Source organism: Triturus cristatus, chromosome 10 (assembly GCF_964204655.1).
Source record: "Triturus cristatus chromosome 10, aTriCri1.1, whole genome shotgun sequence".
Lineage (NCBI taxonomy): Eukaryota > Metazoa > Chordata > Amphibia > Caudata > Salamandridae > Triturus > Triturus cristatus.
Window position 1 is genome coordinate 1060726998 of NC_140593.1, and position 25430 is coordinate 1060752427.

The 25430-nt window shown below is 44.7% G+C and overlaps 1 protein-coding gene across 2 annotated transcripts in view; it reads right to left on the reverse strand.

Annotated features, from left to right (window-relative positions):
• The window catches only part of SDK1 (sidekick cell adhesion molecule 1), a 2285003-nt gene that overhangs the window by 1774604 nt on the left and 484969 nt on the right, over nucleotides 1–25430 (reverse strand). For both annotated transcript variants that reach the window (XM_085629198.1, XM_085629197.1), the window contains exon 4: nucleotides 12417–12564. In XM_085629198.1, coding sequence (XP_085485324.1) covers nucleotides 12417–12564 — 148 coding nt within the window. The remainder of the gene's footprint in view (nucleotides 1–12416; nucleotides 12565–25430) is intronic.

The window sequence follows — 25430 nt, forward strand, 5'->3', positions numbered from 1 at the left end:
TTTATTTAGTCCTTGGCATGACGCGTTTCAGCTTTGTGCCTTCATCAGATGCCAAACAAACATTACTGGCGCTGTTTGACAGTTCCTCTTTTGAATGCTGCCTGCATTCCCCCCATTGGTGGAGGCCCGATGGCCCGTAGAAACTGCAAGTCCCAGCATCCCCCATCTTGGGACACTGAAAATAGCTGCCATACAACAGAGTCAGGTAGCCTGAGACTCCGCATTCCCCACCTGCTGCGACCAACGTCTTCTGCAGCCTGCCGATGCGGACCAGTTTGTGAGGCGCCGGTAAATACTCAGCGGCTCGCCATGTAATCATGGCCCCATGCTGGTCAAACACAGTCCTCTCGTGGCCGCAGCATTTCCAGAAAGATTCGATCCCTCGAAAAAATTGCACTGATGCCACTAACTTCTGGAAACGTTAGGACGGGTTCCCTCAGCGTGCAGTGGCCGCACGCAACATATCCAAAAAAGTTGCCACAATGAAGAACAACAGGGAACAGCAGCGGTCTGCATGCAGTTAGGTAGCTTTATTTAGTCCTTGGCATGACGCGTTTCAGCTTTGTGCCTTCATCAGATGCCAAACAAACATTACTGGCGCTGTTTGACAGTTCCTCTTTTGAATGCTGCCTGCATTCCCCCCATTGGTGGAGGCCCGATGGCCCGTAGAAACTGCAAGTCCCAGCATCCCCCATCTTGGGACACTGAAAATAGCTGCCATACAACAGAGTCAGGTAGCCTGAGACTCCGCATTCCCCACCTGCTGCGACCAACGTCTTCTGCAGCCTGCCGATGCGGACCAGTTTGTGAGGCGCCGGTAAATACTCAGCGGCTCGCCATGTAATCATGGCCCCATGCTGGTCAAACACAGTCCTCTCGTGGCCGCAGCATTTCCAGAAAGATTCGATCCCTCGAAAAAATTGCACTGATGCCACTAACTTCTGGAAACGTTAGGACGGGTTCCCTCAGCGTGCAGTGGCCGCACGCAACATATCCAAAAAAGTTGCCACAATGAAGAACAACAGGGAACAGCAGCGGTCTGCATGCAGTTAGGTAGCTTTATTTAGTCCTTGGCATGACGCGTTTCAGCTTTGTGCCTTCATCAGATGCCAAACAAACATTACTGGCGCTGTTTGACAGTTCCTCTTTTGAATGCTGCCTGCATTCCCCCCATTGGTGGAGGCCCGATGGCCCGTAGAAACTGCAAGTCCCAGCATCCCCCATCTTGGGACACTGAAAATAGCTGCCATACAACAGAGTCAGGTAGCCTGAGACTCCGCATTCCCCACCTGCTGCGACCAACGTCTTCTGCAGCCTGCCGATGCGGACCAGTTTGTGAGGCGCCGGTAAATACTCAGCGGCTCGCCATGTAATCATGGCCCCATGCTGGTCAAACACAGTCCTCTCGTGGCCGCAGCATTTCCAGAAAGATTCGATCCCTCGAAAAAATTGCACTGATGCCACTAACTTCTGGAAACGTTAGGACGGGTTCCCTCAGCGTGCAGTGGCCGCACGCAACATATCCAAAAAAGTTGCCACAATGAAGAACAACAGGGAACAGCAGCGGTCTGCATGCAGTTAGGTAGCTTTATTTAGTCCTTGGCATGACGCGTTTCAGCTTTGTGCCTTCATCAGATGCCAAACAAACATTACTGGCGCTGTTTGACAGTTCCTCTTTTGAATGCTGCCTGCATTCCCCCCATTGGTGGAGGCCCGATGGCCCGTAGAAACTGCAAGTCCCAGCATCCCCCATCTTGGGACACTGAAAATAGCTGCCATACAACAGAGTCAGGTAGCCTGAGACTCCGCATTCCCCACCTGCTGCGACCAACGTCTTCTGCAGCCTGCCGATGCGGACCAGTTTGTGAGGCGCCGGTAAATACTCAGCGGCTCGCCATGTAATCATGGCCCCATGCTGGTCAAACACAGTCCTCTCGTGGCCGCAGCATTTCCAGAAAGATTCGATCCCTCGAAAAAATTGCACTGATGCCACTAACTTCTGGAAACGTTAGGACGGGTTCCCTCAGCGTGCAGTGGCCGCACGCAACATATCCAAAAAAGTTGCCACAATGAAGAACAACAGGGAACAGCAGCGGTCTGCATGCAGTTAGGTAGCTTTATTTAGTCCTTGGCATGACGCGTTTCAGCTTTGTGCCTTCATCAGATGCCAAACAAACATTACTGGCGCTGTTTGACAGTTCCTCTTTTGAATGCTGCCTGCATTCCCCCCATTGGTGGAGGCCCGATGGCCCGTAGAAACTGCAAGTCCCAGCATCCCCCATCTTGGGACACTGAAAATAGCTGCCATACAACAGAGTCAGGTAGCCTGAGACTCCGCATTCCCCACCTGCTGCGACCAACGTCTTCTGCAGCCTGCCGATGCGGACCAGTTTGTGAGGCGCCGGTAAATACTCAGCGGCTCGCCATGTAATCATGGCCCCATGCTGGTCAAACACAGTCCTCTCGTGGCCGCAGCATTTCCAGAAAGATTCGATCCCTCGAAAAAATTGCACTGATGCCACTAACTTCTGGAAACGTTAGGACGGGTTCCCTCAGCGTGCAGTGGCCGCACGCAACATATCCAAAAAAGTTGCCACAATGAAGAACAACAGGGAACAGCAGCGGTCTGCATGCAGTTAGGTAGCTTTATTTAGTCCTTGGCATGACGCGTTTCAGCTTTGTGCCTTCATCAGATGCCAAACAAACATTACTGGCGCTGTTTGACAGTTCCTCTTGTGAATGCTGCCTGCATTCCCCCCATTGGTGGAGGCCCGATGGCCCGTAGAAACTGCAAGTCCCAGCATCCCCCATCTTGGGACACTGAAAATAGCTGCCATACAACAGAGTCAGGTAGCCTGAGACTCCGCATTCCCCACCTGCTGCAACCAACGTCTTCTGCAGCCTGCCGATGCGGACCAGTTTGTGAGGCGCCGGTAAATACTCAGCGGCTCGCCATGTAATCATGGCCCCATGCTGGTCAAACACAGTCCTCTCGTGGCCGCAGCATTTCCAGAAAGATTCGATCCCTCGAAAAAATTGCACTGATGCCACTAACTTCTGGAAACGTTAGGACGGGTTCCCTCAGCGTGCAGTGGCCGCACGCAACATATCCAAAAAAGTTGCCACAATGAAGAACAACAGGGAACAGCAGCGGTCTGCATGCATACATATATATATATATATATATGCATATATATATATATATATATATATATATATATATATATATATATATATATATATATATATATATATCTTAACTTAAAAAACTAACTCGCGCGCCCGCAATCCACTGCTCATGACGTCACATATTACATCACTCATGACTTGGTCAGTGGCATCACTCATGACATCACTGATGACATCATTGAGTGGCGGTCGCGCGAGTTATAGTTATCTGAACTAATTATAACGGGGGAATTTCATTGTTTTTTTACGAGTGAAATGTGTGAAACCTATGGTTTTTTAAGTGAATTTGCAAAGTCTTTTAAATGCTAATTCCTAACTATAACGTGTGTGAAACCTATGGTTTTTGCAGTGAATTTGTACGGTTTTTTAAATGCTAAGTTATGTATGTATTATTATATTTTTTATACATTTATTTTACAATAAACTACGTTTTAAAAAGTTTTTTTTTTTAGGGTTTTTCACGGTGCGCGCAGCCGCGATTTTTTGAAAAAATTTAAAATGTTTTTTTCAGCCTTCAGGATCCTTCAGGGACCTCCTGACAAAGGCTAGGGGGTCAGGAACTCTCTACCCTGCCCCCTTTTCACGTTCGCCACCTTCCTTTTTCACTCTCGCACTCAAAACAAACAAAATGGCGGCCGACACTTCCTGATTTCGACCGATTCGAACGTTGGCTGACATTTAACCACCAATCAGAATCACGCTCGCGCACGTTAGAGTGCGCGCACGGTGCGCGGCTATAGATATTTATGTGCTTTTAACTCAATTTTCTCAGGAACTACTGAACAGATTGACTCCATATATGCAAAAGGCACTTCCCTGACCTGAGGACTACCTCTTTGCCAAATTTTAAGTAATTCTGTTCAGCCGTTCGGGCTGTACCTTCGACTAAAGGTCCTATGGGAAAATGCATGGGGAAAACGCATTTTGGGACCCCCCTTTTTTCTCAGCCCCCGCTTGACGAATCCCCCCGAGACTTTCAGGGTAGGAGCTGAGCGGAGCGCCCCATTAGTTTTGAAAATTTCGCGAAGATTTGTCAACCGGCACCAAAGTTATTCAAAATAGAATTTTGAGGTTTCCTATGGAAACACGGTCCTAACTATAACTATCTACTGGCGACCACCAGTAGATAATATATATATATGGTACTTAGTACTTTGCAATGGATTACCTTTACGGAGCGGGTCCAGTTTAAACTTGGATATCTCGCTTTCAAGTTCTGGCATCGCACTGCTTCCATTATCTCTTCTCTTATTGTTCGCTCTACTAGCTTGTCCACGTCTTGAGAAGTAGTTATAAACTGTTTATCATTATGTCTTGAAGTAGGCTTGTTATCTCAAGGGGATAGGCGGCTCAGAGTCCAGTCTGTTAAGGCATGCAATTCTCTAACTAGGGAAGTTCTCAGTTATTCCTTCTTGGCGAGCTTTAAACAATCTGGGCAGTCTTTGCTGTTCTCACCTACTTCCAGCTCAAAGGATTTCAAACCCCCAGAAGCTCTTGTGGGTAATGTGCGCAGTACAGATTTGGTGAGCAGTAGAAATGCATGTAATATCCAGAGGAGATAAGCAGGAGTTGAGCACTCTAACCAGAGGGTTCATCTAACTTAAAATAGAAATAGAAGGAGATACTGAAATCAATCCAAAGAACAAAAAGAACTAGAAAGAGCCCCAAAAAAGAGGCGAGGCTGAAATTATGACTGCCAAAAGGGGTCACTGAAGCTGGGTAATGAAGCATGTCTGAGTGACACAAATGAAAAGGTCCATTTATAACTATAGATTCACAAAATATGGTATGTTGCCACCACAACTCTACATATAAACTCACGACATGGAGAGTAGTCCACTGTCTATAGAATGAGGCCTCACTTGGAGCACACCTCCAGGTCATAGGACAGGTCCTCGACCTCACTGATGTCAAGGGACATGCTTAGGCCACGGTGCACACACAATTTTAGTGTGAGGGTAGAGCCAACATAAAAAAATAAAAAATATATCAGATACAGGCAGCCAAGTCAGGCACATTCATCCCAACAGTGTGGATTATAGAAAAGTAAATTGCATGTATTAATGCATATTAGGTTCTATTCATGTATTATAATTGCAGATACCATGGGTAGGTGTCATTCAGTAACAACGTATAAACCTCATTTGAATGTGATTTCTATTTATATGTCTAAACTTCTAAAGTGTTAACATGAGAAAAGCAATATCTGAACTACAGGTTTTTAGTGCTGCCATCCAGTGCCACTAAGTATTTAACACCTGTGTAGCAACATTTTGCGCTGTTTAGTATATAATATTTGTTAGACCTGGCATATCTGGGTGTGATTACCCCTGACTTTTTTGCCTCTATCTCCTTTGTTTTTAGATGCTTTGGGTACTTTGCCACTGCTGATCAGTGTCAGAGTACAAGGGTTCCCTATGTAAAGTACAATGGTAATTGGTTGGCCATGATTGGTTTGTTTGCCTTACTAGTAAAAGTCCCTAGTGATGTGCACTGTGTGTGCAAGGGCTAGTAATGCAAAGGCGCGGAAAGAAAGGGAACTCAGGCCTTCAGTGTAGGGCCTGCGTGCAGAGTGCTAGGTTAGCATGTTGTCCTGACAAGTACAACCACTTGTCAGGCCTTACTTTCCCTTTTGCATACACAATGGGCACCCCTGTAGTAGGTCTCAGGTAACCCCTGGGCAGGGTGCAGTGTAGGTAAAAGGCAGGACATATACTGAGGTGTGTGTTATGTCCTGACAGTGAAAAACACTTCATTTAGTTTTTCACTGCTGAAAGGCCATCCTTCCCATAGGACAGAATGGGGGAGGCTGGGTGTTGTGTTTGTTAGCCTAGTTTCCTATAAGTTTAAAATGGAGAGGTGAAGTTTAGTATGTATGAACTCACAGTGTCATAACACATCTTTCTATGAAAGTGGTTTTTGCACTGTGTGTGCAGAAACCACTCTTTTAGAAAGTGGCTGAGTTTTGTGCTTTAAGCTTTTCTGTGAGTCTCTGCTGAATGTGGATTGACTGTCTGGATCTGAGAGGTGCGAGGAGCTGGGAGAGGTCTTGACCCAGGGAGGGGTTGAGTTGGCACCAGGCTGCCCGGCATCTGGAGAGTAGGGGGAGGAGAAGCACGCGAGGTGAAAAGGCCTGGGCTGGGGCTATAAACCAATCGACCCATCTCCTGCTGAGTGATTAAGGATCCAGATCCCCAGTATCAAAGGGAAAAAGGTGACACTGGGAGTGAGACACCCAGAACTGATTTAGGCAGGGGTCAGGGACCCCTGCGCACAACAAACTTCAAAGACATGAAGGGGTATAACTAAGAGAAATGAAACCCCTAGAATTTGGTTTAGTTTTGAATGGCGAAATGGACAGGTCGAGTCTGCAAAGGCTTTGACCTCTTTTGTGGTCAAAAAGAACCTCTGCCAAGAAAGAAGTTGCTGAAGACACTGCTGGATAGGACTGACCCTCGCTTCGTGATCTGGGGCTGGCCTGCAGTTTGTAGCTTTTACTAAGGAAGAGACTGAAGGGACATTGAAGTGGGTGGTGTCCCTCCCTTCTTGAACAGGACTGTGCTTTGTGCTGTGTCCTGAACCCAAGGGCCCGAGGTGAGCTTGCTCCCTGTTTGAAATAAAGGAACATAAAAGTTTCCGGAGAAGTCCCAAGCCACGCGGTGTGCTCGTGCTTTTGCAGCTTGAGACCCTTGAAAGTTGTGCCTTGTGATCGTGGGCACACAGGAGTAATCTGAGTCTCGGATGCGCTGGGTGCTTGTCGTGGTGCCAGCCGAAGCGTTGGTGAAGAGCGCCTGGTCGTTGTGTACACCGGGAGAAGAAGTGAGAATCAGACGCGCAGGGTGCGTGTTGTGGTGCAAGCCGAGACGTTGGTGAAGAGTGCCTGGTCATCGTGTGCACCGGGAGAAGAGGTGAGACTCAGACGCGCAGAGTGTGTGTTGCGGTGCAAGCTGAGGCATTGGTGAAGAGCGCATAGTCATCGTGTGCACCGGGAGAAGAGGTGAGACTCGGACAAGCAGGGTGTGTGTCGAGGTGCTAGCCGAGGCATTGGTGAAGAGCACCTGGTCTTCGTGTGCACCAGAGAAGAGGCGAGTCTCGGAGGCGCAGAGTGCGTGTCGCGGTGCAACCAAAGGCACTGGCAAGGAGTGCCTGGTTAGTGTGTGCACCGAAATCGAAGTAAGTCTCCACAGTGCTGAGGGCGGGTCTCGGTGTCCACTGAGACCGCCGGAAGGAGGACCAGGTCATCGGGCCCTCGGAGTGAAACAGGAGCGGCCCGGATCGGCAGCCCCGGAGGAGCGGAGCCGCCGGCCCGAGCTCGCTGTGCCCATTGACGGAGTTCTGGATCAAGACCCAAGTCGCTGAAGGAGGAGAGGAGAGTGGGGTCGCGCCCCACCAGGTAATGTGGATCACCACCTGGGGTAGGCTGCGGACCCAGAGGGACACTCTCTCGGCCTCTCACTTCTGTCAGCTGCGCGAGCCTGTTGCTTAGGCTCGGATCGAGGCCCGTGCCGGCCCAAGGAGGGGCAGTACTGGGGCCGGAGTGAGAAGCGGTACTTTTGTGTCATCATTGATCCAGGTTGGGGGCAACTGTTAACGGAGCACCTAGACTGTCGTATTACACTTTGCATTATTGCTGCTAACGAACTATCGAACTGTCATAAGACGCCTGACCTTATTTGTGCCTGACGAACTACATGCCTGGTGCGCTACGCACTGTGTTATTTTTCCCTTGCAGAGTACATGTTCGTAACGTGGCGTACTGCATTATTTCTTCATCGCACAGTACATGATTATAACGTGATGCATTGCATTATTTCTTCATTGCACAGTACATGATTGTAGCATGTTGCATTGCTTTGTTTCTTCCTTGCACAGGGCATGCTGGTAGTGATACTCATCACATTATTCCTTCTATTGCAAAGTACATGACTGTGGTGCTACGTATGGCATTGTTTCTCTATTGCACAGTACAGGAGTACATCGTTACGCATTGCAGTATTTCGTTTCTTTTGCAACGTGTGTGATTCTAGCAATACGGCCTGCCTAACCTTTTGGAAACGATTAGAAGTAAGCTTAACTGTTCAATAGAAGCGGTGGTTTGGATTAGAACCTACCAATCCACCGGAAGGAATACTACCCATTATTATATGTTGGTTTTGTATCGTGTGGTCATATCGTATATCTTCTTGTATAAAGATTATACTCATTTTATAAAAACTTGTGTGGAGTCTATTTGTGGTGACATCATTGGGTTGCTGTGAGTGTGGTTGCACATACTGTACACTCGTGCCTTGGAGATAAGCCTGGCTGCTTGTGCCAAGCTACTAAGGGGGTGAGCAGGGCTATCTCAGACGGTGTCCTTACTTAGCCTAACGTTGAAACGAGGGGTCCGGATCGCGCACCTGGCAACAGCAGTGTGGGAGAGGGACTCCCGCCTCCAACATTTGGTGGTGGCGGTGAGAGATAAGGACCCCCACTTCCAACAATATTCTCCTACAGGAGTGAGTGATGTCACTGACCTTCTCATGCACTCCTTGTATGTGCTGGTATTGTAACTTCACCAGTGCATTTTTCATGGTATGTCTGTGCTGTGATTTGCTTGGCCACACTACTACTTTTCTTCTATCTAGCTGAAATGTCAGTTCACCCTTTATTTAATTCTACACCCTCCATTAACTCTAAATTCTATGCTGCTGCAGTTTACATTAAGTCCCAAAGCAGGCCCACCAGTCCTTGCACAAATGTGGGCTGGAGTGTTAACTGCCAAGTTTGGCACTCACATCTACCAAGAACTTACAACTTTACTAAAATGATGGCTAGGAGAAAAAATTGCAAGTGAACATCTGTGTATATGACCCTACAATGTCTTCTCAATGTAGACAGGTGCTTCTAGATCTAGAGGGATGAGGTGACCACCAAACACCCCATGAATGAGAATGTCCCAAATTGAATAAGGCTCTACGCTTACAGATAGAGATACTACTTTTATTGACTACTTCGTTACCAAATGAAAAGATTCTTTACGTTGTGCAGATATTATTGTGCAACTTTATTTAGTTGGAAAAGGAACACTGATTTAATTACTTTGCCCTGAAGAAGTCTTTTAACAAGACCAAACATGTGTTGGCTACAGTGATAAAACATGAAAAAACAAGTATAAACTTCGACAAGACTTGGGCTGTTGTTTTTAGCCCTCGAGGGTATTTGTTGTTTAATCTACCAATAACTGTTGTCCAATGGTGGACGTGAGGGGTAGAGCTTAACCCAGCCTTATCCTGGTCTAAAAAGTGAACGAAGTTCAACTCATTTCAAAGTTTACATACTTCATACATGAAGGACAAATAGCATTGCTTCAATTAGGAAGTAAAACCTGGGAAACTGGACCCATTAAAGTTTTTCTCTGCTGCACAGAAAAAAAGCAGTAGCTGCTAATTCAGGGTACTTGGTGCTGGATGGGGGAATGAGACCACATTCTTTAAGTGTAACAAAGATTTCAGAATCTACTTTCGTTTCTAAAAATTGCTTCCCATCATTTGTCTCCCTGAAACTATTTAAGTTTGGATTTGAGGACTAAAGTGACGTAAGAGAAAGACCAGCACTGGCACAGCCAATAGGGCTTGTCTTTGGCAAGCTGGTGGAATTGTTATTTTTTTTCTTTCAAGAACACGCCACAAGACAGAAAGATGTAGCCACCTAAACATGATGCAAAGAATAGGTACTAAGGCTTTGAATTACTGTAACCTGAAAACTTGCTTTAAACACACAAGGATGAGTAAGAAAAATCGAAACAGAGCCAAAAATCATGTGCAAAGTAAAGCGTTGGCCCACCACACCTAGCACTGAAGTGCACCTCTTTCAGACCGATGTGCGTGTCATCTGGTAAAATGCTGTCACTCAAAGTGAGATAGCCAATGGCTTAAGTGGGCCCCATGCTGTACACTGGGTGGAAGCAAAATATGGGTGAGAGATGATCTGAACAATGGATGAAAAAGGCTGAGCCAAAGCCCCTCTATGTTTGAATATATTTTTTTCTTTATGTTTGTTTTTTATCACATGAGGCTGGCAAAGTAAGTAATGCTGCCTCTATGCCAGACCTAAAAACAGAGTGTTTTTGTCCAAGCTTCTCGCCTTGATCATCCTTGACACAGGTACCCATGTTTTCCCATACAGTCTGTTGGGCTGTTCACTGCTTTAAGCAGTGTCTTGTGTAGGGAACAAGGGAGGATTGAGGCTATAAGGTCCTTTACGCTCTAAAGTTAAGATAAACCTTCTCAGTGTATTTCAGCATCAATCGATTAACTGCATTTGATGAGTGATGGACAACTTTGGTGTAGGAGCAAGTGAACTTCAAGGAAGATATAAGTATACGTTAAATTAATGTAAATTAACTGGTACAGAAGTAAACAAAGTAGCTGATATAAAAAATGTAAATCTTCAGGTAAGAGCAGTCAACAGATTCCACACATACATTTTTCCAAGATTCAAAGACATCACCTGGATGTGTCCTTAAATAAACATTTGTCTCAACCTAACTCAGGTAAAACAAAGTCTACCTCTAGATAATATTGCCTTTTTGGCGCTATTTGCCCAAAGGTACCCCGTACAGAAGCCACAGTAGAAACATGGTATTTTCTTCTCCAATGAATAACATATCCTATCAAAGATAAAGCGATGAGATTACAAAACACTACTACCGTTTTTACTGAATTACAATAATGACTGCATATGGAGCAGGTCAAATCTCCAATGACTGTTCAAAAGCACACAAGTGCCTGTAAAACTGTGTGCATGTGACTATTTTTGAGCATGTCTTCAGCATTATACTATCGTTAGTGCAAGATTTTCATCTCAGTATGGGTGAAGTAGCTGCAAACGAATATAAAAATAGGCAGGCTTCTAAGTTGTCTTTAAAGCAAATATTGCAGAACATTATTGGTGGACTGTTAGCAAATTATTGTTAAAATAGGCAGGCTTACATTCTGTTCTATCATTCATGCAAAAAAAGCAACTTCATATGGGTGAGGTGTTTGAAAATTATTGTAAAACAGGCAGCATATTTAATTGAAAGAGCCATGCACCTTTCGTCACAGTACTTTTCCTTCAGCTCCACATGCAATATCACTGCATGCTCATTGATAACCTCTGTAACTGCAATCTTTTTCCTTTTTTTCTCTTACAATTTCAACATCAGACCCACCGTAACCATGGAAACTAGGTACACACAACATCTAGCCTTATTTGGAAAAGCTGTTCCTGCACGACAGGTGAGCAAATCTCCCTTCTTAATAAATAGCTACAGTTAAAATACTCCTAATAATAGGCCTTTAACGATATATATAATTAGAACTATTGCAGTCAACAGTATCGTTCCTTTTAATGGGATATGGGTTATATCCAATAAAAACAATTATGTCAAATGTTTTCACATTACCAATTGTAAAACTCCAGGCTGCCTTAGTATTCTTGTACAGTTTTAGTAATGGAAAAAGGAATTTTATGTACCTACATGTTTCCAGAAATTTGTCCTGCTGTTGATAAATTTATTTTATGATATTTATAAGAGACAGGTGAGCCATGTCTGCCTGTTCTCATCCCAGCACAGACTACTAATGAAACAGTCAGAGTAGAACGACCAGTTGGCATTGGATAAATGAGTTGAAAGGGGAGTGAGCTTGATGAATTGTGCACCTTCAGATAATGCTTAGCCAATCGCTGAGCAGCCACTTTGCCATGAGTGGGTACACCGCTAATTAGACCAAAGGAAATAAAACTGCCAGGGTGGAATAAAGGGATATAGAAAAATAAGCAGTAATTACTGCTTTATTGTCAGAGAGAAAAAGTTCTGAAACAGCTCAATAAAAGCAGAAAACCGAATTAGTGCGTAAATGCTGGCATTCATCAAATTAGCGCATTCAAGTAAACACAATTTGAGGACTAGCATTCACTCTTTGGAGCACATTATGAAAATGAATGGAAGAACGAGAAGCCAGCGGTTCCCGCCCGCCTGCTGCCACTGACATTACCGTCACATGAATTTTTTTTTTTAAATTACATAGGAAATTCGGAGTCTCTCTTAAAATAGCCGTTTACCTTCGACTTGTGGAGACCTATCTCCTTTAAAGCTAATTAGGGTTTCTAAATTGAAAACTGCACCATCAGACGTGATTAGAGATCCTGCGTCATCGTCATACTGCGTATTCTTAATACTCTTTGAATTCATGGCAACTTACATTCTGCTGCTTGGGATGATCTTGTGACCGTCCCGGAACCAAGTGACTTGAGGTCTGGGAAAACTGATGACCCTTGGGAAGTTTAAGACTGAAGCCTGGCCTTGCAGCTCTGTCATTCTCTGATCTCCAACGGCGAAGTCGCCCATGTCTGCAGGAAAAAAATACATTGTTTTGTCTAACGTGCATCTTTTTATTTAGTTCTTTGCACTATCTCACCAATCTCACATTTTTAATTGAACACATTTGTTTAATTTATGCATACCTAGAAAACATAAAGCATTCAATTGTCTAGGGCCACTAAAACAATTATGTGCTAGTTAAAGAGCAGAGGATTACTCAACTTGGTCTCTGGTTTACTTGAAGGTACACAACAGGAACACTTTTTTTTAGAATTTCCATCCTATGTAGGATGGTTGGTCTGTGAAACTTAGATCCACAGACAAATGTCTGTGGGGTTGCCAGTCTAAGATTTTGGCAGGTCCCCGAGCCAGCTATCCCAGCTGCTAGCTTCACGAGCCTCCTGCTCGACACCTTCGTTCGCGGTAATCCTCTTGCTCCCTCAAACATTGTCTTCATCCACGCTCGAACAACCTGCAGTTAACCTGTCGTTTTTACCCAATAACACAGCTTTTCTCCTCTTGACTCCCACCTAACTGCTTTCTTTTTCCCCAAACCTCCATTGTGTTAATCCTTTTTCTCTTTTTAACCGCCTTCTTATCACCCAAAAACCGCCTATTGTTAACCCGTTTTTTTCCACAATAACATATCTTTTTTCCCCAAAAAATTGTTTCTTGCATCCTCCTTGCTCCCACTTAACCTATTCTGTTTACAGGTTCCTCATTTTTTATTTTTACCGTTTTCAGCCAAACCTCCCTCATGCCCTCTCCCTTCCTGCCTCCCACTGACCCTGCCCAGCACCCCTCCCACCACCAGGGAACCTACTTAATGGAGGCTGCAGCGCAAACCCATTGAGCAGGTCCCCGTGCCCACTCTCCCAGCTGCTAGCTGTACAAGCCTTCTGCTCGACACCTTCGTTCACGGTAACCCTCTTGTTCCCTCAAACATCGTCTTCATCCATGCTCGAACAACCTGCTGTTAACCTGTTGTTCCCCAATAACCCAGCTTTTCTCCTCTTGCCTCCCACATAACTGCCTTCTTTTTTCCCAGAACCGCCATTTGTGTTAATCCTTTTCTCTTCTTAACTGCCTCCTTTTTCCCAAAAATACTATAGTGGTAATCCTTTTTCTCCTCTTAATTGCCATCTTCTTCCCAAAATCGCCAATGTGTCAATACTTTATCTCCTCTTAACTGCCTTCTTTTTTTTCCCAAAACAGCAGTGTGTTAATCCTTTTTCTCCTCTTAACCGCCTTCTTTTCTTCCAAAAACCACCTGTTGAAACCCCGTTTTTTCCACAAAAACATATCTCCCCCAATAACGTTTCTTGTCTCCTCCTTCCTCCCACTTAACCTATTCTATTTTCAGGCTCCTATTTTTTTATTTTTCCTGCTCTCAGCCAAACCTTCGCCTCCCTCGTGCCTTCTCACTACTGCTGACCCCATCTATCACCCCTCCCACCACCCAGGAACCTACTTAACGGAGGCCGCAGCACGGCTGCAAGGTGGACATGTGCAACGGGCGCACGAAAGACAAGCCCGTCTGTGCCAGTCTGCGCCTGGACTGTGCCCAGCGTCAGAACCCCTAACCCCCCAAACACCTATAGCTACTCCAGTGCCGAATTTCAAGCCCTCAACACCGGACCTCACAACCACGACTGCTTTCCAGCCTCTCCATGATCTACAGCAGGACCCTTTCCTGCTGCTACTGCCCTTTCCCCTGCAACATCAAGTTCCATGCGCCCTAACCTGCTCCCACTCCTTCAATGTCAGGACAGCTCCACTGCCTGCTGATCAACTGCAGATCGCTCCGTAAGTATGCAATCGTGATCTGGGACACCATCACTTCCGTCACTCCAGACGTCGTCTTCCTCACAGAAACCTGGGTCCACCCATCATCAGCACCTCATATCGCCACCGCCACACCGGAAGGATACAAGATGAACCACCAAGACCCCACCAACAAACAAGGAGGTGGAATAGCATCATCCATGAAGAATCCCTCAACTGCACAGCCACCACAGACAAGATCACCCCCATCATGGAGAACCTAAACTTCCAAATTAACATCGATGGCAAAACCCAAATCAGAGGCACTCTCACCTACTAACCCCCTGGACTTCGCCATGCCTTCTGCGAGTCCATCTCTGACTTAATTACCCCCCTGGCCATCAACTCGAAAGACTTCTTCTTCTCAGCAGAGCCAAATTTCCACGTGGACAACCCCACCAACACATCCAACCTTTTGGAAGGCATGGACATCCTCGGCCTCTCACAACTAGTCACCCACCCCACTCACATCGCCGGGCACACGCTGGACCCCATATTCTCAGCCAGCAACAGAATCAGATACAGCCAGGCCGCCAAAATCACCTGGTTCGACCACTTGAACGTCCACTTCTACATCGCTTCTACCAGCAACACCACCACCAATCCCTCCAGTACCCCCACAGGAGCTGGAGTAGGGGAAAAGACAACCTCTGGACACACATCCTCAACACCTCTCCACCAGACCTGTCCTCCAATCTCGAGGAGGCCATAGAAAACTTTAACAGCTGGATCACCAAATGTGCCATCAAAGTCGCACCCTTCAAGCCCCCGAACCGGACAGACCCTACAACCACACCAGCTGGTTCACCCCTGTACTCAAATCTACAAATACAACGGCAAACAGCTGGAAAGGATCTGGCACACCAGTAAAGCACCCTCTGACAGAGAAAATTTTAAATTAGCTCTCAAAAATTACCACATACAACTGAAAAACGCCAAGAACACCTACACCACCTGCCTCAAAGCCAGCTCCAAGCACAGCAAAGAGCTCTTCTGCATCATCAAAGAATTCTCCAACCCCACAGCCACCAAGAATTCCATCACCTCAATAAACAGTTTAGTAAAAAAAAAAAAAAGAATTCCATCACCCCCTCCCAGGAACTCTGCAACTCTCTCACAGAATTCTTCCCCAGCCAAATAATCACATTTTTTTTTAACACTTTGCCCCTCAACCACACCTAGCCGATCTCAACAGACTCCCCGCCACCATCGACCACAATCTAGACACAAACACTGCTTGGGACCGTCCCTCCACACAGACCACTGCCACCATCACGAGCACCATCCACTCAGAAGCACTCAGAGATCCCTGCCCCCACCATATGTTTAACTTGGGGAAAAACCACAGCAGTAAGGGACTCATCACCATCCTCAACATTTCCATCACTTCCGCCAACTTCCTAACTGGTTGGAAGCATGCAGAGGTCAAACCGCTCCTAAAAAAACATCTGCAGACCCTGCAGAACTCAAAAACTATTGGCCAATCTCCCTGCTCCCTTTTCCAGCAAAAATCCTGGAGAAAGGAATTAACATCCAACTCACCAATCCCATGGAAACAAATAAACTCTTGCACCCTTCCCAATCAGGATTCCACTCTAACGACAACACCGAAACCACTCTAATCGCAGCCACCAATGACATCAGGGCTCTCCTAGACAAAGGAGGGACCGCAGCCCTGATCCTCCTCAACCTCTCCGCATCCTTCGACGGTGTGTCCCACTACACCCTCTTGCACGGTTTCCATCAGATGGCAATCCAAGGGAAAGTCCTCAATTGGATCACGTCCTTTCTTACTAGAAGAGCCCAGAGCATCCGCCTGCCGCCTTTCTCTTCTGGCCCAAAGGGCATCATTTGCGGCGTACCATAGGGTCATCTCTGAGCCGTGCTCTCTTCAACACACGCATGGCCCCGCTGGTCACCCATGATATGAACATTATTTCCTATGCTGACGACACTCAGCTCATCCTATCCCCCTCCTCAGGCTCCACCACCACCAAATCAAATTTTCACAGGTGCATGACCAGTGTCGCCAACTGGATGCAGAGCAAGTGCCTCTAACTCAAACTGGCAAAACAGAGGTACTCATCTTTGGGAGCAACACCTCCCCTTGGAACGACTCCTGGTAGCCAACCCAACTTGGCCCCCCACCCACAGATCACGCAAGGAACCTAGGCATCATACTCAACAGTAAGCTCTCAATGAGGGAATATATAAACACAGTCTCGTCATGTTTGCTTATCCTATGCATGATGAAGAAAATCTTCAAATGGCTCCCCACCACCACCAGACGCATCATCACCAAGGCCCTCATTACCAGCCGCCTGGACTATAGCAACACCCTCTATGTGGGGATAACCTCACAACTTCTAAACAGACTCCAGATAATCTAGAATTCAGCAGCAAGACTCATCCTCGACCTCCCAAGGCGGATTCAAATCACCCCTCACCTCTAAGCACTACACTGACTCCCCATCAATAAAAAGTGCCAGTTCAAACTACTCACCCACACATACAAGGTCCTCTACTAGGGGCCAGCCTACCTCAACCACAGAACAAATTTCCACCAGACCGGTCAGACATCTGTGCTCCGCATCTCTCTCGCTGGCCCACACACCAGGAAGCCACAGAAGTAGGAGCGTCGGTGGAGCCTTTTCCTACCTGCCTGTAAAATCCTGGAATGACCTCTCACTCCAACTCCAAACAGACTCAACCCTGCAGAAGGGCCTGAAAACCTGGTTGTTCAACGGATAGCCATGAGCAGCAGCACTCCCACCCCCCCACACCCCACGCCTGGATACCCTTACAGGTGATAAGCAACCCTTTATAAATCCGGGTTGACAGGTTTATTGATTGGCATTAAGCAGCCGAGCTAGGAGGGCCTCCGACTGCACAAACATGACGGATCACCTGACTCCAAATAGAGTGGGTTGACAGTCCTTTTGACAGCCAGGTTACTATGCCAAGTTTGCCTTGAAGTACACTATCCACCAAACTCTAGCAACTAAAGTCAACATTCTGTACCAGTCATTAAACTCAACAAAGAACTGTCCCCCCTTACTAAACAAATGCATGCCAACCACTGGAGCCCTTGTCTCTTACTTTCTTTACTCCCTGTTAGAAGAGCTGTACCCACCAATTGCTACTAATACATTCTCAGACAGCTGCCATCAGGTCTTCCCACAGCCCCTTTCCTGCAGACAACAGAACCTTGTGACACCATTCTCTATGATCCTCCTTCCTAGTATTGAAAATGACCTCATGGTGGCAGAGGCAGACAGTATATCTAGCACCTCACAAAAACAATTCTGGACAGTAGCCAGAAAAGAAAACAGATCCAGATGTGGCTTCTAGCGTTATAGTCAAAGATGCTAATCTTTTATTTTTAACAGTGCAACTTCTTTTAAAATAAGGGATTTTCACTTTTTAACCTCAGCACAAAACTCATTACTAATCCCAACTCCAAAATGCAGCTCATGCAATCTAGCACTATTGTTCCATGACAGGTACAGAAATACCTCACCTACTTACCAGAAGGGACCAAACCAGCATTCATCATAGATAGATCTCATCAGTCTCTACTAAGTAAACCTTTGTTGCATGATTAACAAAAACCTTTGCAACGTAATACATAGTAAAACACCAGGACAAAAAGTATAAAACGACCCATTTCATAACACTAAGGTCAGTTAAAACCCATTTGAATATTGCAAGTACATATGTTGCTTTGAGGGAGTAGAATGTAAAGTAAAAAATGCGGTTCGACCATTAATGTGCGATGAAAAACATTAAAGTGCAAGGTATCAATTTGTAAAACCCCTTTTTCTGGAAGTTAATACACAAATGCGAATATCAATGCGCTGGACTTAGAAGCCATGACCGCACTGATAGAGGAGTCCGAGTGGTCATCAAGTAGGCTGAGATGGTGCAGTTCAGAATGAAGGTACGAATGATCCCTCCTTCGAAAATTGGGGTTTGGACATAAGTGCGGCCAATTGTGAGTGTTTTAAGAATATAAATGCTCATATGATAACTTCTCAAACCGTTCCTGCCTCTCTGCTAGTTTAACCAGCATCTTCATGACCAACTTCAATATCCCAAGTAGATAAGTACTTAAAGGATATTCCCCAATCCGCATTCAACCATTACGTTGCACATTACTTCTAACAGCCAGCCCTGAATAAGGTCAAACCCTGGATCTTGTCTGCATTTCGATGAACATTGTAAACTTTCAGTCCCAGCAAAAAGATCAACTGGCCCGATAATGCAATCATGGCCATCCAACTGAGCAATCCAAGATCGACCAAGGACAAGAAAAGACAAATACCATTCATGGATCCTGCAGGAACGTGTTGTGTTCTATGATGACTTGGCAGAAATCGATCCTGCAAGAGCATGTTCTATGATGACCTGGCAGCAATCTAAGCCTCTTCAAACCCCAGTACATACCTCAAATCCTCCTTATAGGACCTCAGCATCAATTCTAGATGATAGCAGATTGTTACATACCATCGAAAGTTCAATTTTTTAAACCAAGTCCATCCACTCAGGGTGCAGCCAGAAACTCATCAAAAGCAAACACAACCTCAGACTTCAGGAAAAGAATTGGACATGCCTACAGCAGATAGATGGCCACACCAGCCTAGAGCAACTCCACCTAGTATGAAGAGTAACTGATCACAGGATGCACATTACAAAAAAATCATAAGCAGGACCTCCAACAAGATCAGGCACCATCTCAAAGCTATGGACACTGTGTAAAGCCTAAACAGGACTCACATGCCCAACCGAGCCCCACCAGTCTGTCATAACCAACTTCTTCAGAGACACAATAAAATAAAATATCTAACAGCACCTCACCTCCTCACTTCTCCACATCAATCTCACACTGCAGCATACACATATGAGCATCCGTTCCAAAGAGGATTTGTAAAGCATAATCTAGTCATTGAAGGCGACACCTTGCAAAGATGATATAATTATAATGTAAATCACATTATTATCACTTATGCCAAGACTGAATATGGTCAAGTTATCCCTTATAAAGCATGACCTCAAGATGCCTTCAAGAAGGAATAGGTCCATTCGATAAAACCTGGACCCAAATGACGTCGCAATCCATAGCCGAATCACACACTATAATTCCACCAAAAGGTCATTGTGAAATCCACGAATAATGACCCACCAACCTAGAGACTTACATCATCCAAGTGGTGGATGATATCATGTAGATCAGAGTCAAGAATGGCCTATGCCTTCTCATTCTACTCAATTTCTCTGTCGCCTTTGAAGTTGCTGCCTCTTAAACCTTGCTGAATATCGCTGTACATTAAATGGGCTTCAAATGGCTTGTTATGCAATGTTTCAGATCATATGTAACAAACTGAGCCCAGCTACTCTACTTCAGAAGAACACCTCTGGATGAGCTCATGCCAATGACATGTGGCGTAGCCTACTCTCCATCCATTCACCACTAATTTTCAACCTCTGGATAGAACCTCTTAGAGTCCTTCTGGCAGATTTGATGGCAATGTCCATCAATACATAGAAAACATCTATCTATACCTAAGGCTCCTTTTGATCCACAACATAGCACATTGAAGGACTTGCCTCACGACAATCAAAGTTTAGATATTAACAACTGATGTAAAGCTGAACCCAACCAAGGATGAATTCATTTGCAATACAGACAGCAGACTAAATTAACCTAGATGGTTTTGTCTCTCAATTTGCTGTGGCAATTTCCTCTGATTTAAATTGGTGTTCATTGTTATAATCAAAAGAGACTGCTCACAAAACCAAGACCACCTAGAACCATCTATCCTTAGCGCCGCACAGTGATGCATTTCCTCCCTGAAGCCTGCTTTAGAACACTTGTACAAGAACTAGTTCTTTTTCATTGGGAAGGAGCAGGTGAGAGAACTAATGGGAGCATCACAAATACCCAGCATGTGTGATGCTGAAGTGAGCTTCATCGAAGGTCTTCAAACGTTTAACAGACTAACTTCAATGACGTAAAGATTTCTGTTGACTCCTGCTTGCATACTCTTCAAAACCTACTGTACCATCGAGAAAGCAGTCACTAATGGTAAATGACTATGCCTGGCATCCAAAATCAAGACATCTGGATGACTCTGCATAACCCGCCGAACTCAAATAATGTAAGTTTAAAAAAAAAGAGAAATTATTAGACTTCCTTATTCTACGTCCCTAGGATCCTAGGTCTCAGGAGACCCGATGGCTGTTATGTTATTAGACGCAGAAAAAGCATTTGATCGGGTCTCCTGGAACTATTTGTGGCATATTTTGAAAAGGGTAGGCATAAAAGACGGATATATTAAGGCAATCCAAGCATTATATAGAGCTCCAAGTGCTGTAATCCGGATTAATTCAGCTTTAACTAATCCTTTCCAAATTAAGAGAGGCACCAGACAGGGTTGCCCTTGCTCTCTGCTTTCATTCGCGATGTATATTGACCCCTTGATCCGAAGAATAGAGAGCTGCGATAGGATAACTCCGGTATATACGCCTATAGGATATTCTAAGGTGCTCGCATACGCGGACGATGTGGCAGTGATTACGTCTAATCCCACAGAAGCTATAGGGCAGGTTGAAATTGAGGCCATTAGATTCGGACTGGTATCAGGTTATAAATTAAACTCTAATAAGACACAGATAATTAAGAATAAATATGTAGATTGCTCTGATTATCGATTGGTGCAGGATGGGGTGTACTTGGGAGTAATTATCTCCTCCAATCTAGATACTTTGGTAGAGAAAAATACGACACCTGTCTTTGCTAAAGCGAGAAGGGACTTAGACAGGTGTGAGAATCTCCATCTCTCAATTGTGGGGCGCACTAACATCATAAAGATGTTGATCCTGCCTAAGTTCTTATATCTCTTCAGAGCAATACCATTATTATTTGAACCAAGATGGTTTAAGGAATGTGAAAATATGATTAATAGATTCATCTGGGCAAAGGGAAAGACAAGGAGAGCTCTTAGGTATATGGCATTGCCTCGAGACAGGGGTGGATGGTCGCTCCCGGACTTAAAATTATATTACTGGGCAGCGGCCCTACAGAATATGGTGGGTCTGATAGGAGGGGCAGAGACTGAAGGACAGGATGAGCTTGGTACGTTGGCAATTTATGGTTTAGTCATGGGGGCAGAAGCCGAAAACTTATTTTTGAAATTTACTGATTTCTGTTATTTTAAAAGGACACGGTTCAAGACGGTATTAGCGGCTTATAACATATGGAAAGCATTTTCAAAAAGTTTTGGTTTGGGGAAATATAATGCATATACCAGAATGAGTGCGAACCCTACCTTACCAGTAGATATCTTCTCAGGCTGGGTTTTTGGAGAATGGGGAAGAAAGGGGATAAGGATGTTGGGAGACATTGTGACTACACAAGGGGTAATGCAATTCTTAGACCTACAGGCAAATTACGGTATAGAGAATAGACATTTCTTTAAGTTTTTACAAATAAGAAGTTATATTGAAACAAAGCGGGGGGGCCCGACTGGGTTTGGCAGGATTCCAATTATGGATCTAGTACAAGCAGGAACGGATTGTACGATCAGGAGGTTCTATTTGGAACTGATAAAAGCTAAGCAGGATGACAAGGATAGAATGGCGCAGCAATGGGCAACAAAGTTACAAATAGCAGAAGAGTGTTTTCTTGTATCACTAGAGCTGGGACAGAGTATTCTATGCTCTGCATCCCTACAGGCACGGCACTACAAAAATATCTACCATCTCTACTATACTCCTGCGAGAATTGCACAGTGGGGAGGGACCTCGGGGATCAGATGTCCTAGGTGTGGAAGTTTAGAGGCGGATCTGACACACATGATTGCAACATGTACCCATCTGCAACCAACACAAAAGAATATTGAGGAATTTCTTTCCAGAGTTTTGGCTGCTGAAATAACCCTGTCTCCATCGATAATCCTTCTCGGTGTTAATCAAAGCGATATTAATATGAAGGGGGGATACCTTATATTTGTCGCAATGGCAGTATTAAGATTATGCATAACTTCCGCCTGGTTAGATCCGACACCGCCATCGTATCACCAGTGGCTTGCTCGACTATTGGTAATATATAATTTAGAAAAGGCAATATATGCTAGAAAGGGGAAAAGAGGGAGAAAATTAGGGAAAAAAATCTGGGATCCAATTAAGCATTGGAAAGAGGAATCTAATTGACTCCCTATTGAAACTTTGCAGTAATAAGAATGCCTTATAAGTTATATTGCATTACTTTGCATAGAAAGGATATCTATTTGGTTATTGTTTTGTATTTTACTTTATGTCAAATGTGTCGTGCCTTGCATATATATGTTTATATATTTATGTAAGAAAATCAATAAAAATATTAAAAAAAAAAAAAAAAGGGAAGGAGCAGGTGAGAGTACTAATGGGAGCATCACAAATACCCAACATGTGTGATGCTGAAGTGAGCTTCATCGAAGGTCTTCAAACGTTTAACAGACTAACTTCAATGACGTAAAGATTTCTGTTGACTCCTGCTTGCATACTCTTCAAAACCTACTGTACCATCGAGAAAGCAGTCACTAATGGTAAATGACTATGCCTGGCATCCAAAATCAAGGCATCTGGATGACTCTGCATAACCCGCCGAACTCAAATAATGTAAGTTTAAAAAAAAGAGAAATTATCAGACTTCCTTATTCTACATCCCTAGGATCCTAGGATACAGAATACCACACTAGTCAAAGAAGAGTCATTCTTCATACCCTACCTCATCATCATGGCCCACACCATGCCACTTGTGTCTAAAATTGATAACTGTCTGCTCTCATTCATCTCCCCACACAATACATCACGGGGACACTTCCACAGCCAATCTTCTCAGCCTAGGACTGCATCATACCGCTTAACAGCATATTCCCTGGTTTTTAAGTTTATAAAGCCACACACTATATAGAACAACATTATGGACACACCTCCATAAGGGACTGCGTTATTTTATTCTTCAATTGAGATAAATCAGAAGAATAAAATCCACCATACTGAGAGAGTGAAAAACATTCCCCATAAACATTTACATCGGCATCTTCACAGCTTGACTGTGAAGGTGAACGTGTCTTGCTAGTTGTTGAATTAATTAAATAACTAAAGAAATACTTATTGCCTAATAGTAATGTCAGATGTTGGATTTAATTAGGCTAATATGACACACATATTATAAAATGTGAATGTATCATGTAGAGTTTAGAACTAGCCGCAAACATATAATTGCACTTCCGCAAAAACTCAAATCACTAGGTCACAGATACAACTGTTCTGCTATGCGGACTGTCAAACTAAAGCACCAGTAGCTGCTGGTACTGGAAGAGGGTGGCAGGGGTGAAGGGGGTTAAAAAATAAATATAACTTATCTTGTAAGGCTGCCGACTCTCCTTTATTATCGTCTCTCGTCCGGTTCGATCCGGCCAGAACAGGAAGCACACAGGCTCCCCTAAGCCAATCACAACGCTGCTGTTAGCAGCATCATGATTTGTCCGAGCGCCATGGTTCAGTGCTTACACAGGCAGTGGGAGTAATGCACAGTCTGGTGAGGAACATGCTAAATGTGCAAGACTGTTTGGCCAGCCCAAGAGGGCCAGACAAATAGTAATGCGCACTTTAGTGCATTTATTTCCTCCGCCCCCTGCTGGCTGTGATGCCAGCCAAGCCCGCCCCACCCCAAACCTGCTTCATTGTGGATAGATAAAATTAAATAAAACATCATGTTGTTATCATTTTGTTTTTCCTTCTTTGCACATCCTAGAAGCAGTGGGGCAACACTACTCAGCCATAGTAGAGGAGCCGCCACTGTTAAGCACACACATTATTTTGTGTTTATATTGTACATACTAAGTAAACAACGAGAACGAGCTCAGGGTGAACTTGGACAGACCAATAAGTGTATGGTCATTAAAGTAGTCTCCCTTACAGAAAAACCATTAGGTTCTTAAGAAAACCCTCACCCACCAACCTAATTGGTGTTATGCCACATCACTGGTTTCCTACATGGGGGCCGAGTGACTCTTAGGTGTGCTTCGACGTCCGATTACACTTTTGAAGAGAGGAGGTGAATAAAGTGAGCGTGATTCTTGTAAACTAACTCCAGGATACTAAGATACATGGTATAAACCAGATTATTTCTTATGCAGTTCCTGGGGTAGGGTTAAAACGTTGTTGGACTTGAGTAAGGAGAAATTATATCACACGTCCCCGGGATCCCGGAAGAGACGAACCACAGGTAACCAGGCAGGCGGCTGACCTTGACGCAAGTATGACAACAGGCACCGCCTCCTGCCGTGATCCATGTTACGAAAAGTTCTCGTAACTTAACATTTTTTAAATTGACGGTTGAAATCGTAAGTAACGCAACCACTTTTGCACCTACGCACACCTTAGCGCATGTGCGTAGACCACCCAAGCTCTGGGTACAAATTAACCTGAGCTACACTGGTCCTGAAGAAAGCCAATGAAATAGGGACAAATTGGCTGAATTATGTAGACCATCTCACCTTTTTGGGGGACGTGTGAGATCATTTCTCCTCACTCGCGTCCAACAACTCTTGAGTGATGTCATTCTCTAAGGATGGAAACCTTATAGAATGAAGAGAAGAAACATTGGAAAAGTTTTTTCAGCATGTTTGAGAGCTGATTATCATGACTGACAAACTCACCTTTTAAGGTGGCTTTGCTTTTCAATGATGATATTGGTCTAAGTTGATTGGGACAATCAAAACTAGAAGAATAAGGTTATACTCCACTTCTGCTCCTGCGCTTGGGTGAAAACCTTTTAAGTGGGGTTGAGATTTACAGACCATTGTGGGCAAAGGTTAGTACTATACAGAATGGAACAAATATTTTAAAAAATCAGGGTGCTCTCTTGTGAGCATTTCAACCATCCCATAAAGTGAACATACTGTGTGCTAGGTGTTCACGGTTGGTGTTCCTTTTTTCAGGTTATGGATAACAATGCACATTTGACCTTCGGGAGGACTGAATTTGACCGTTCAGAAAAGCACAAGCAGCCTCTTGGTGCTGT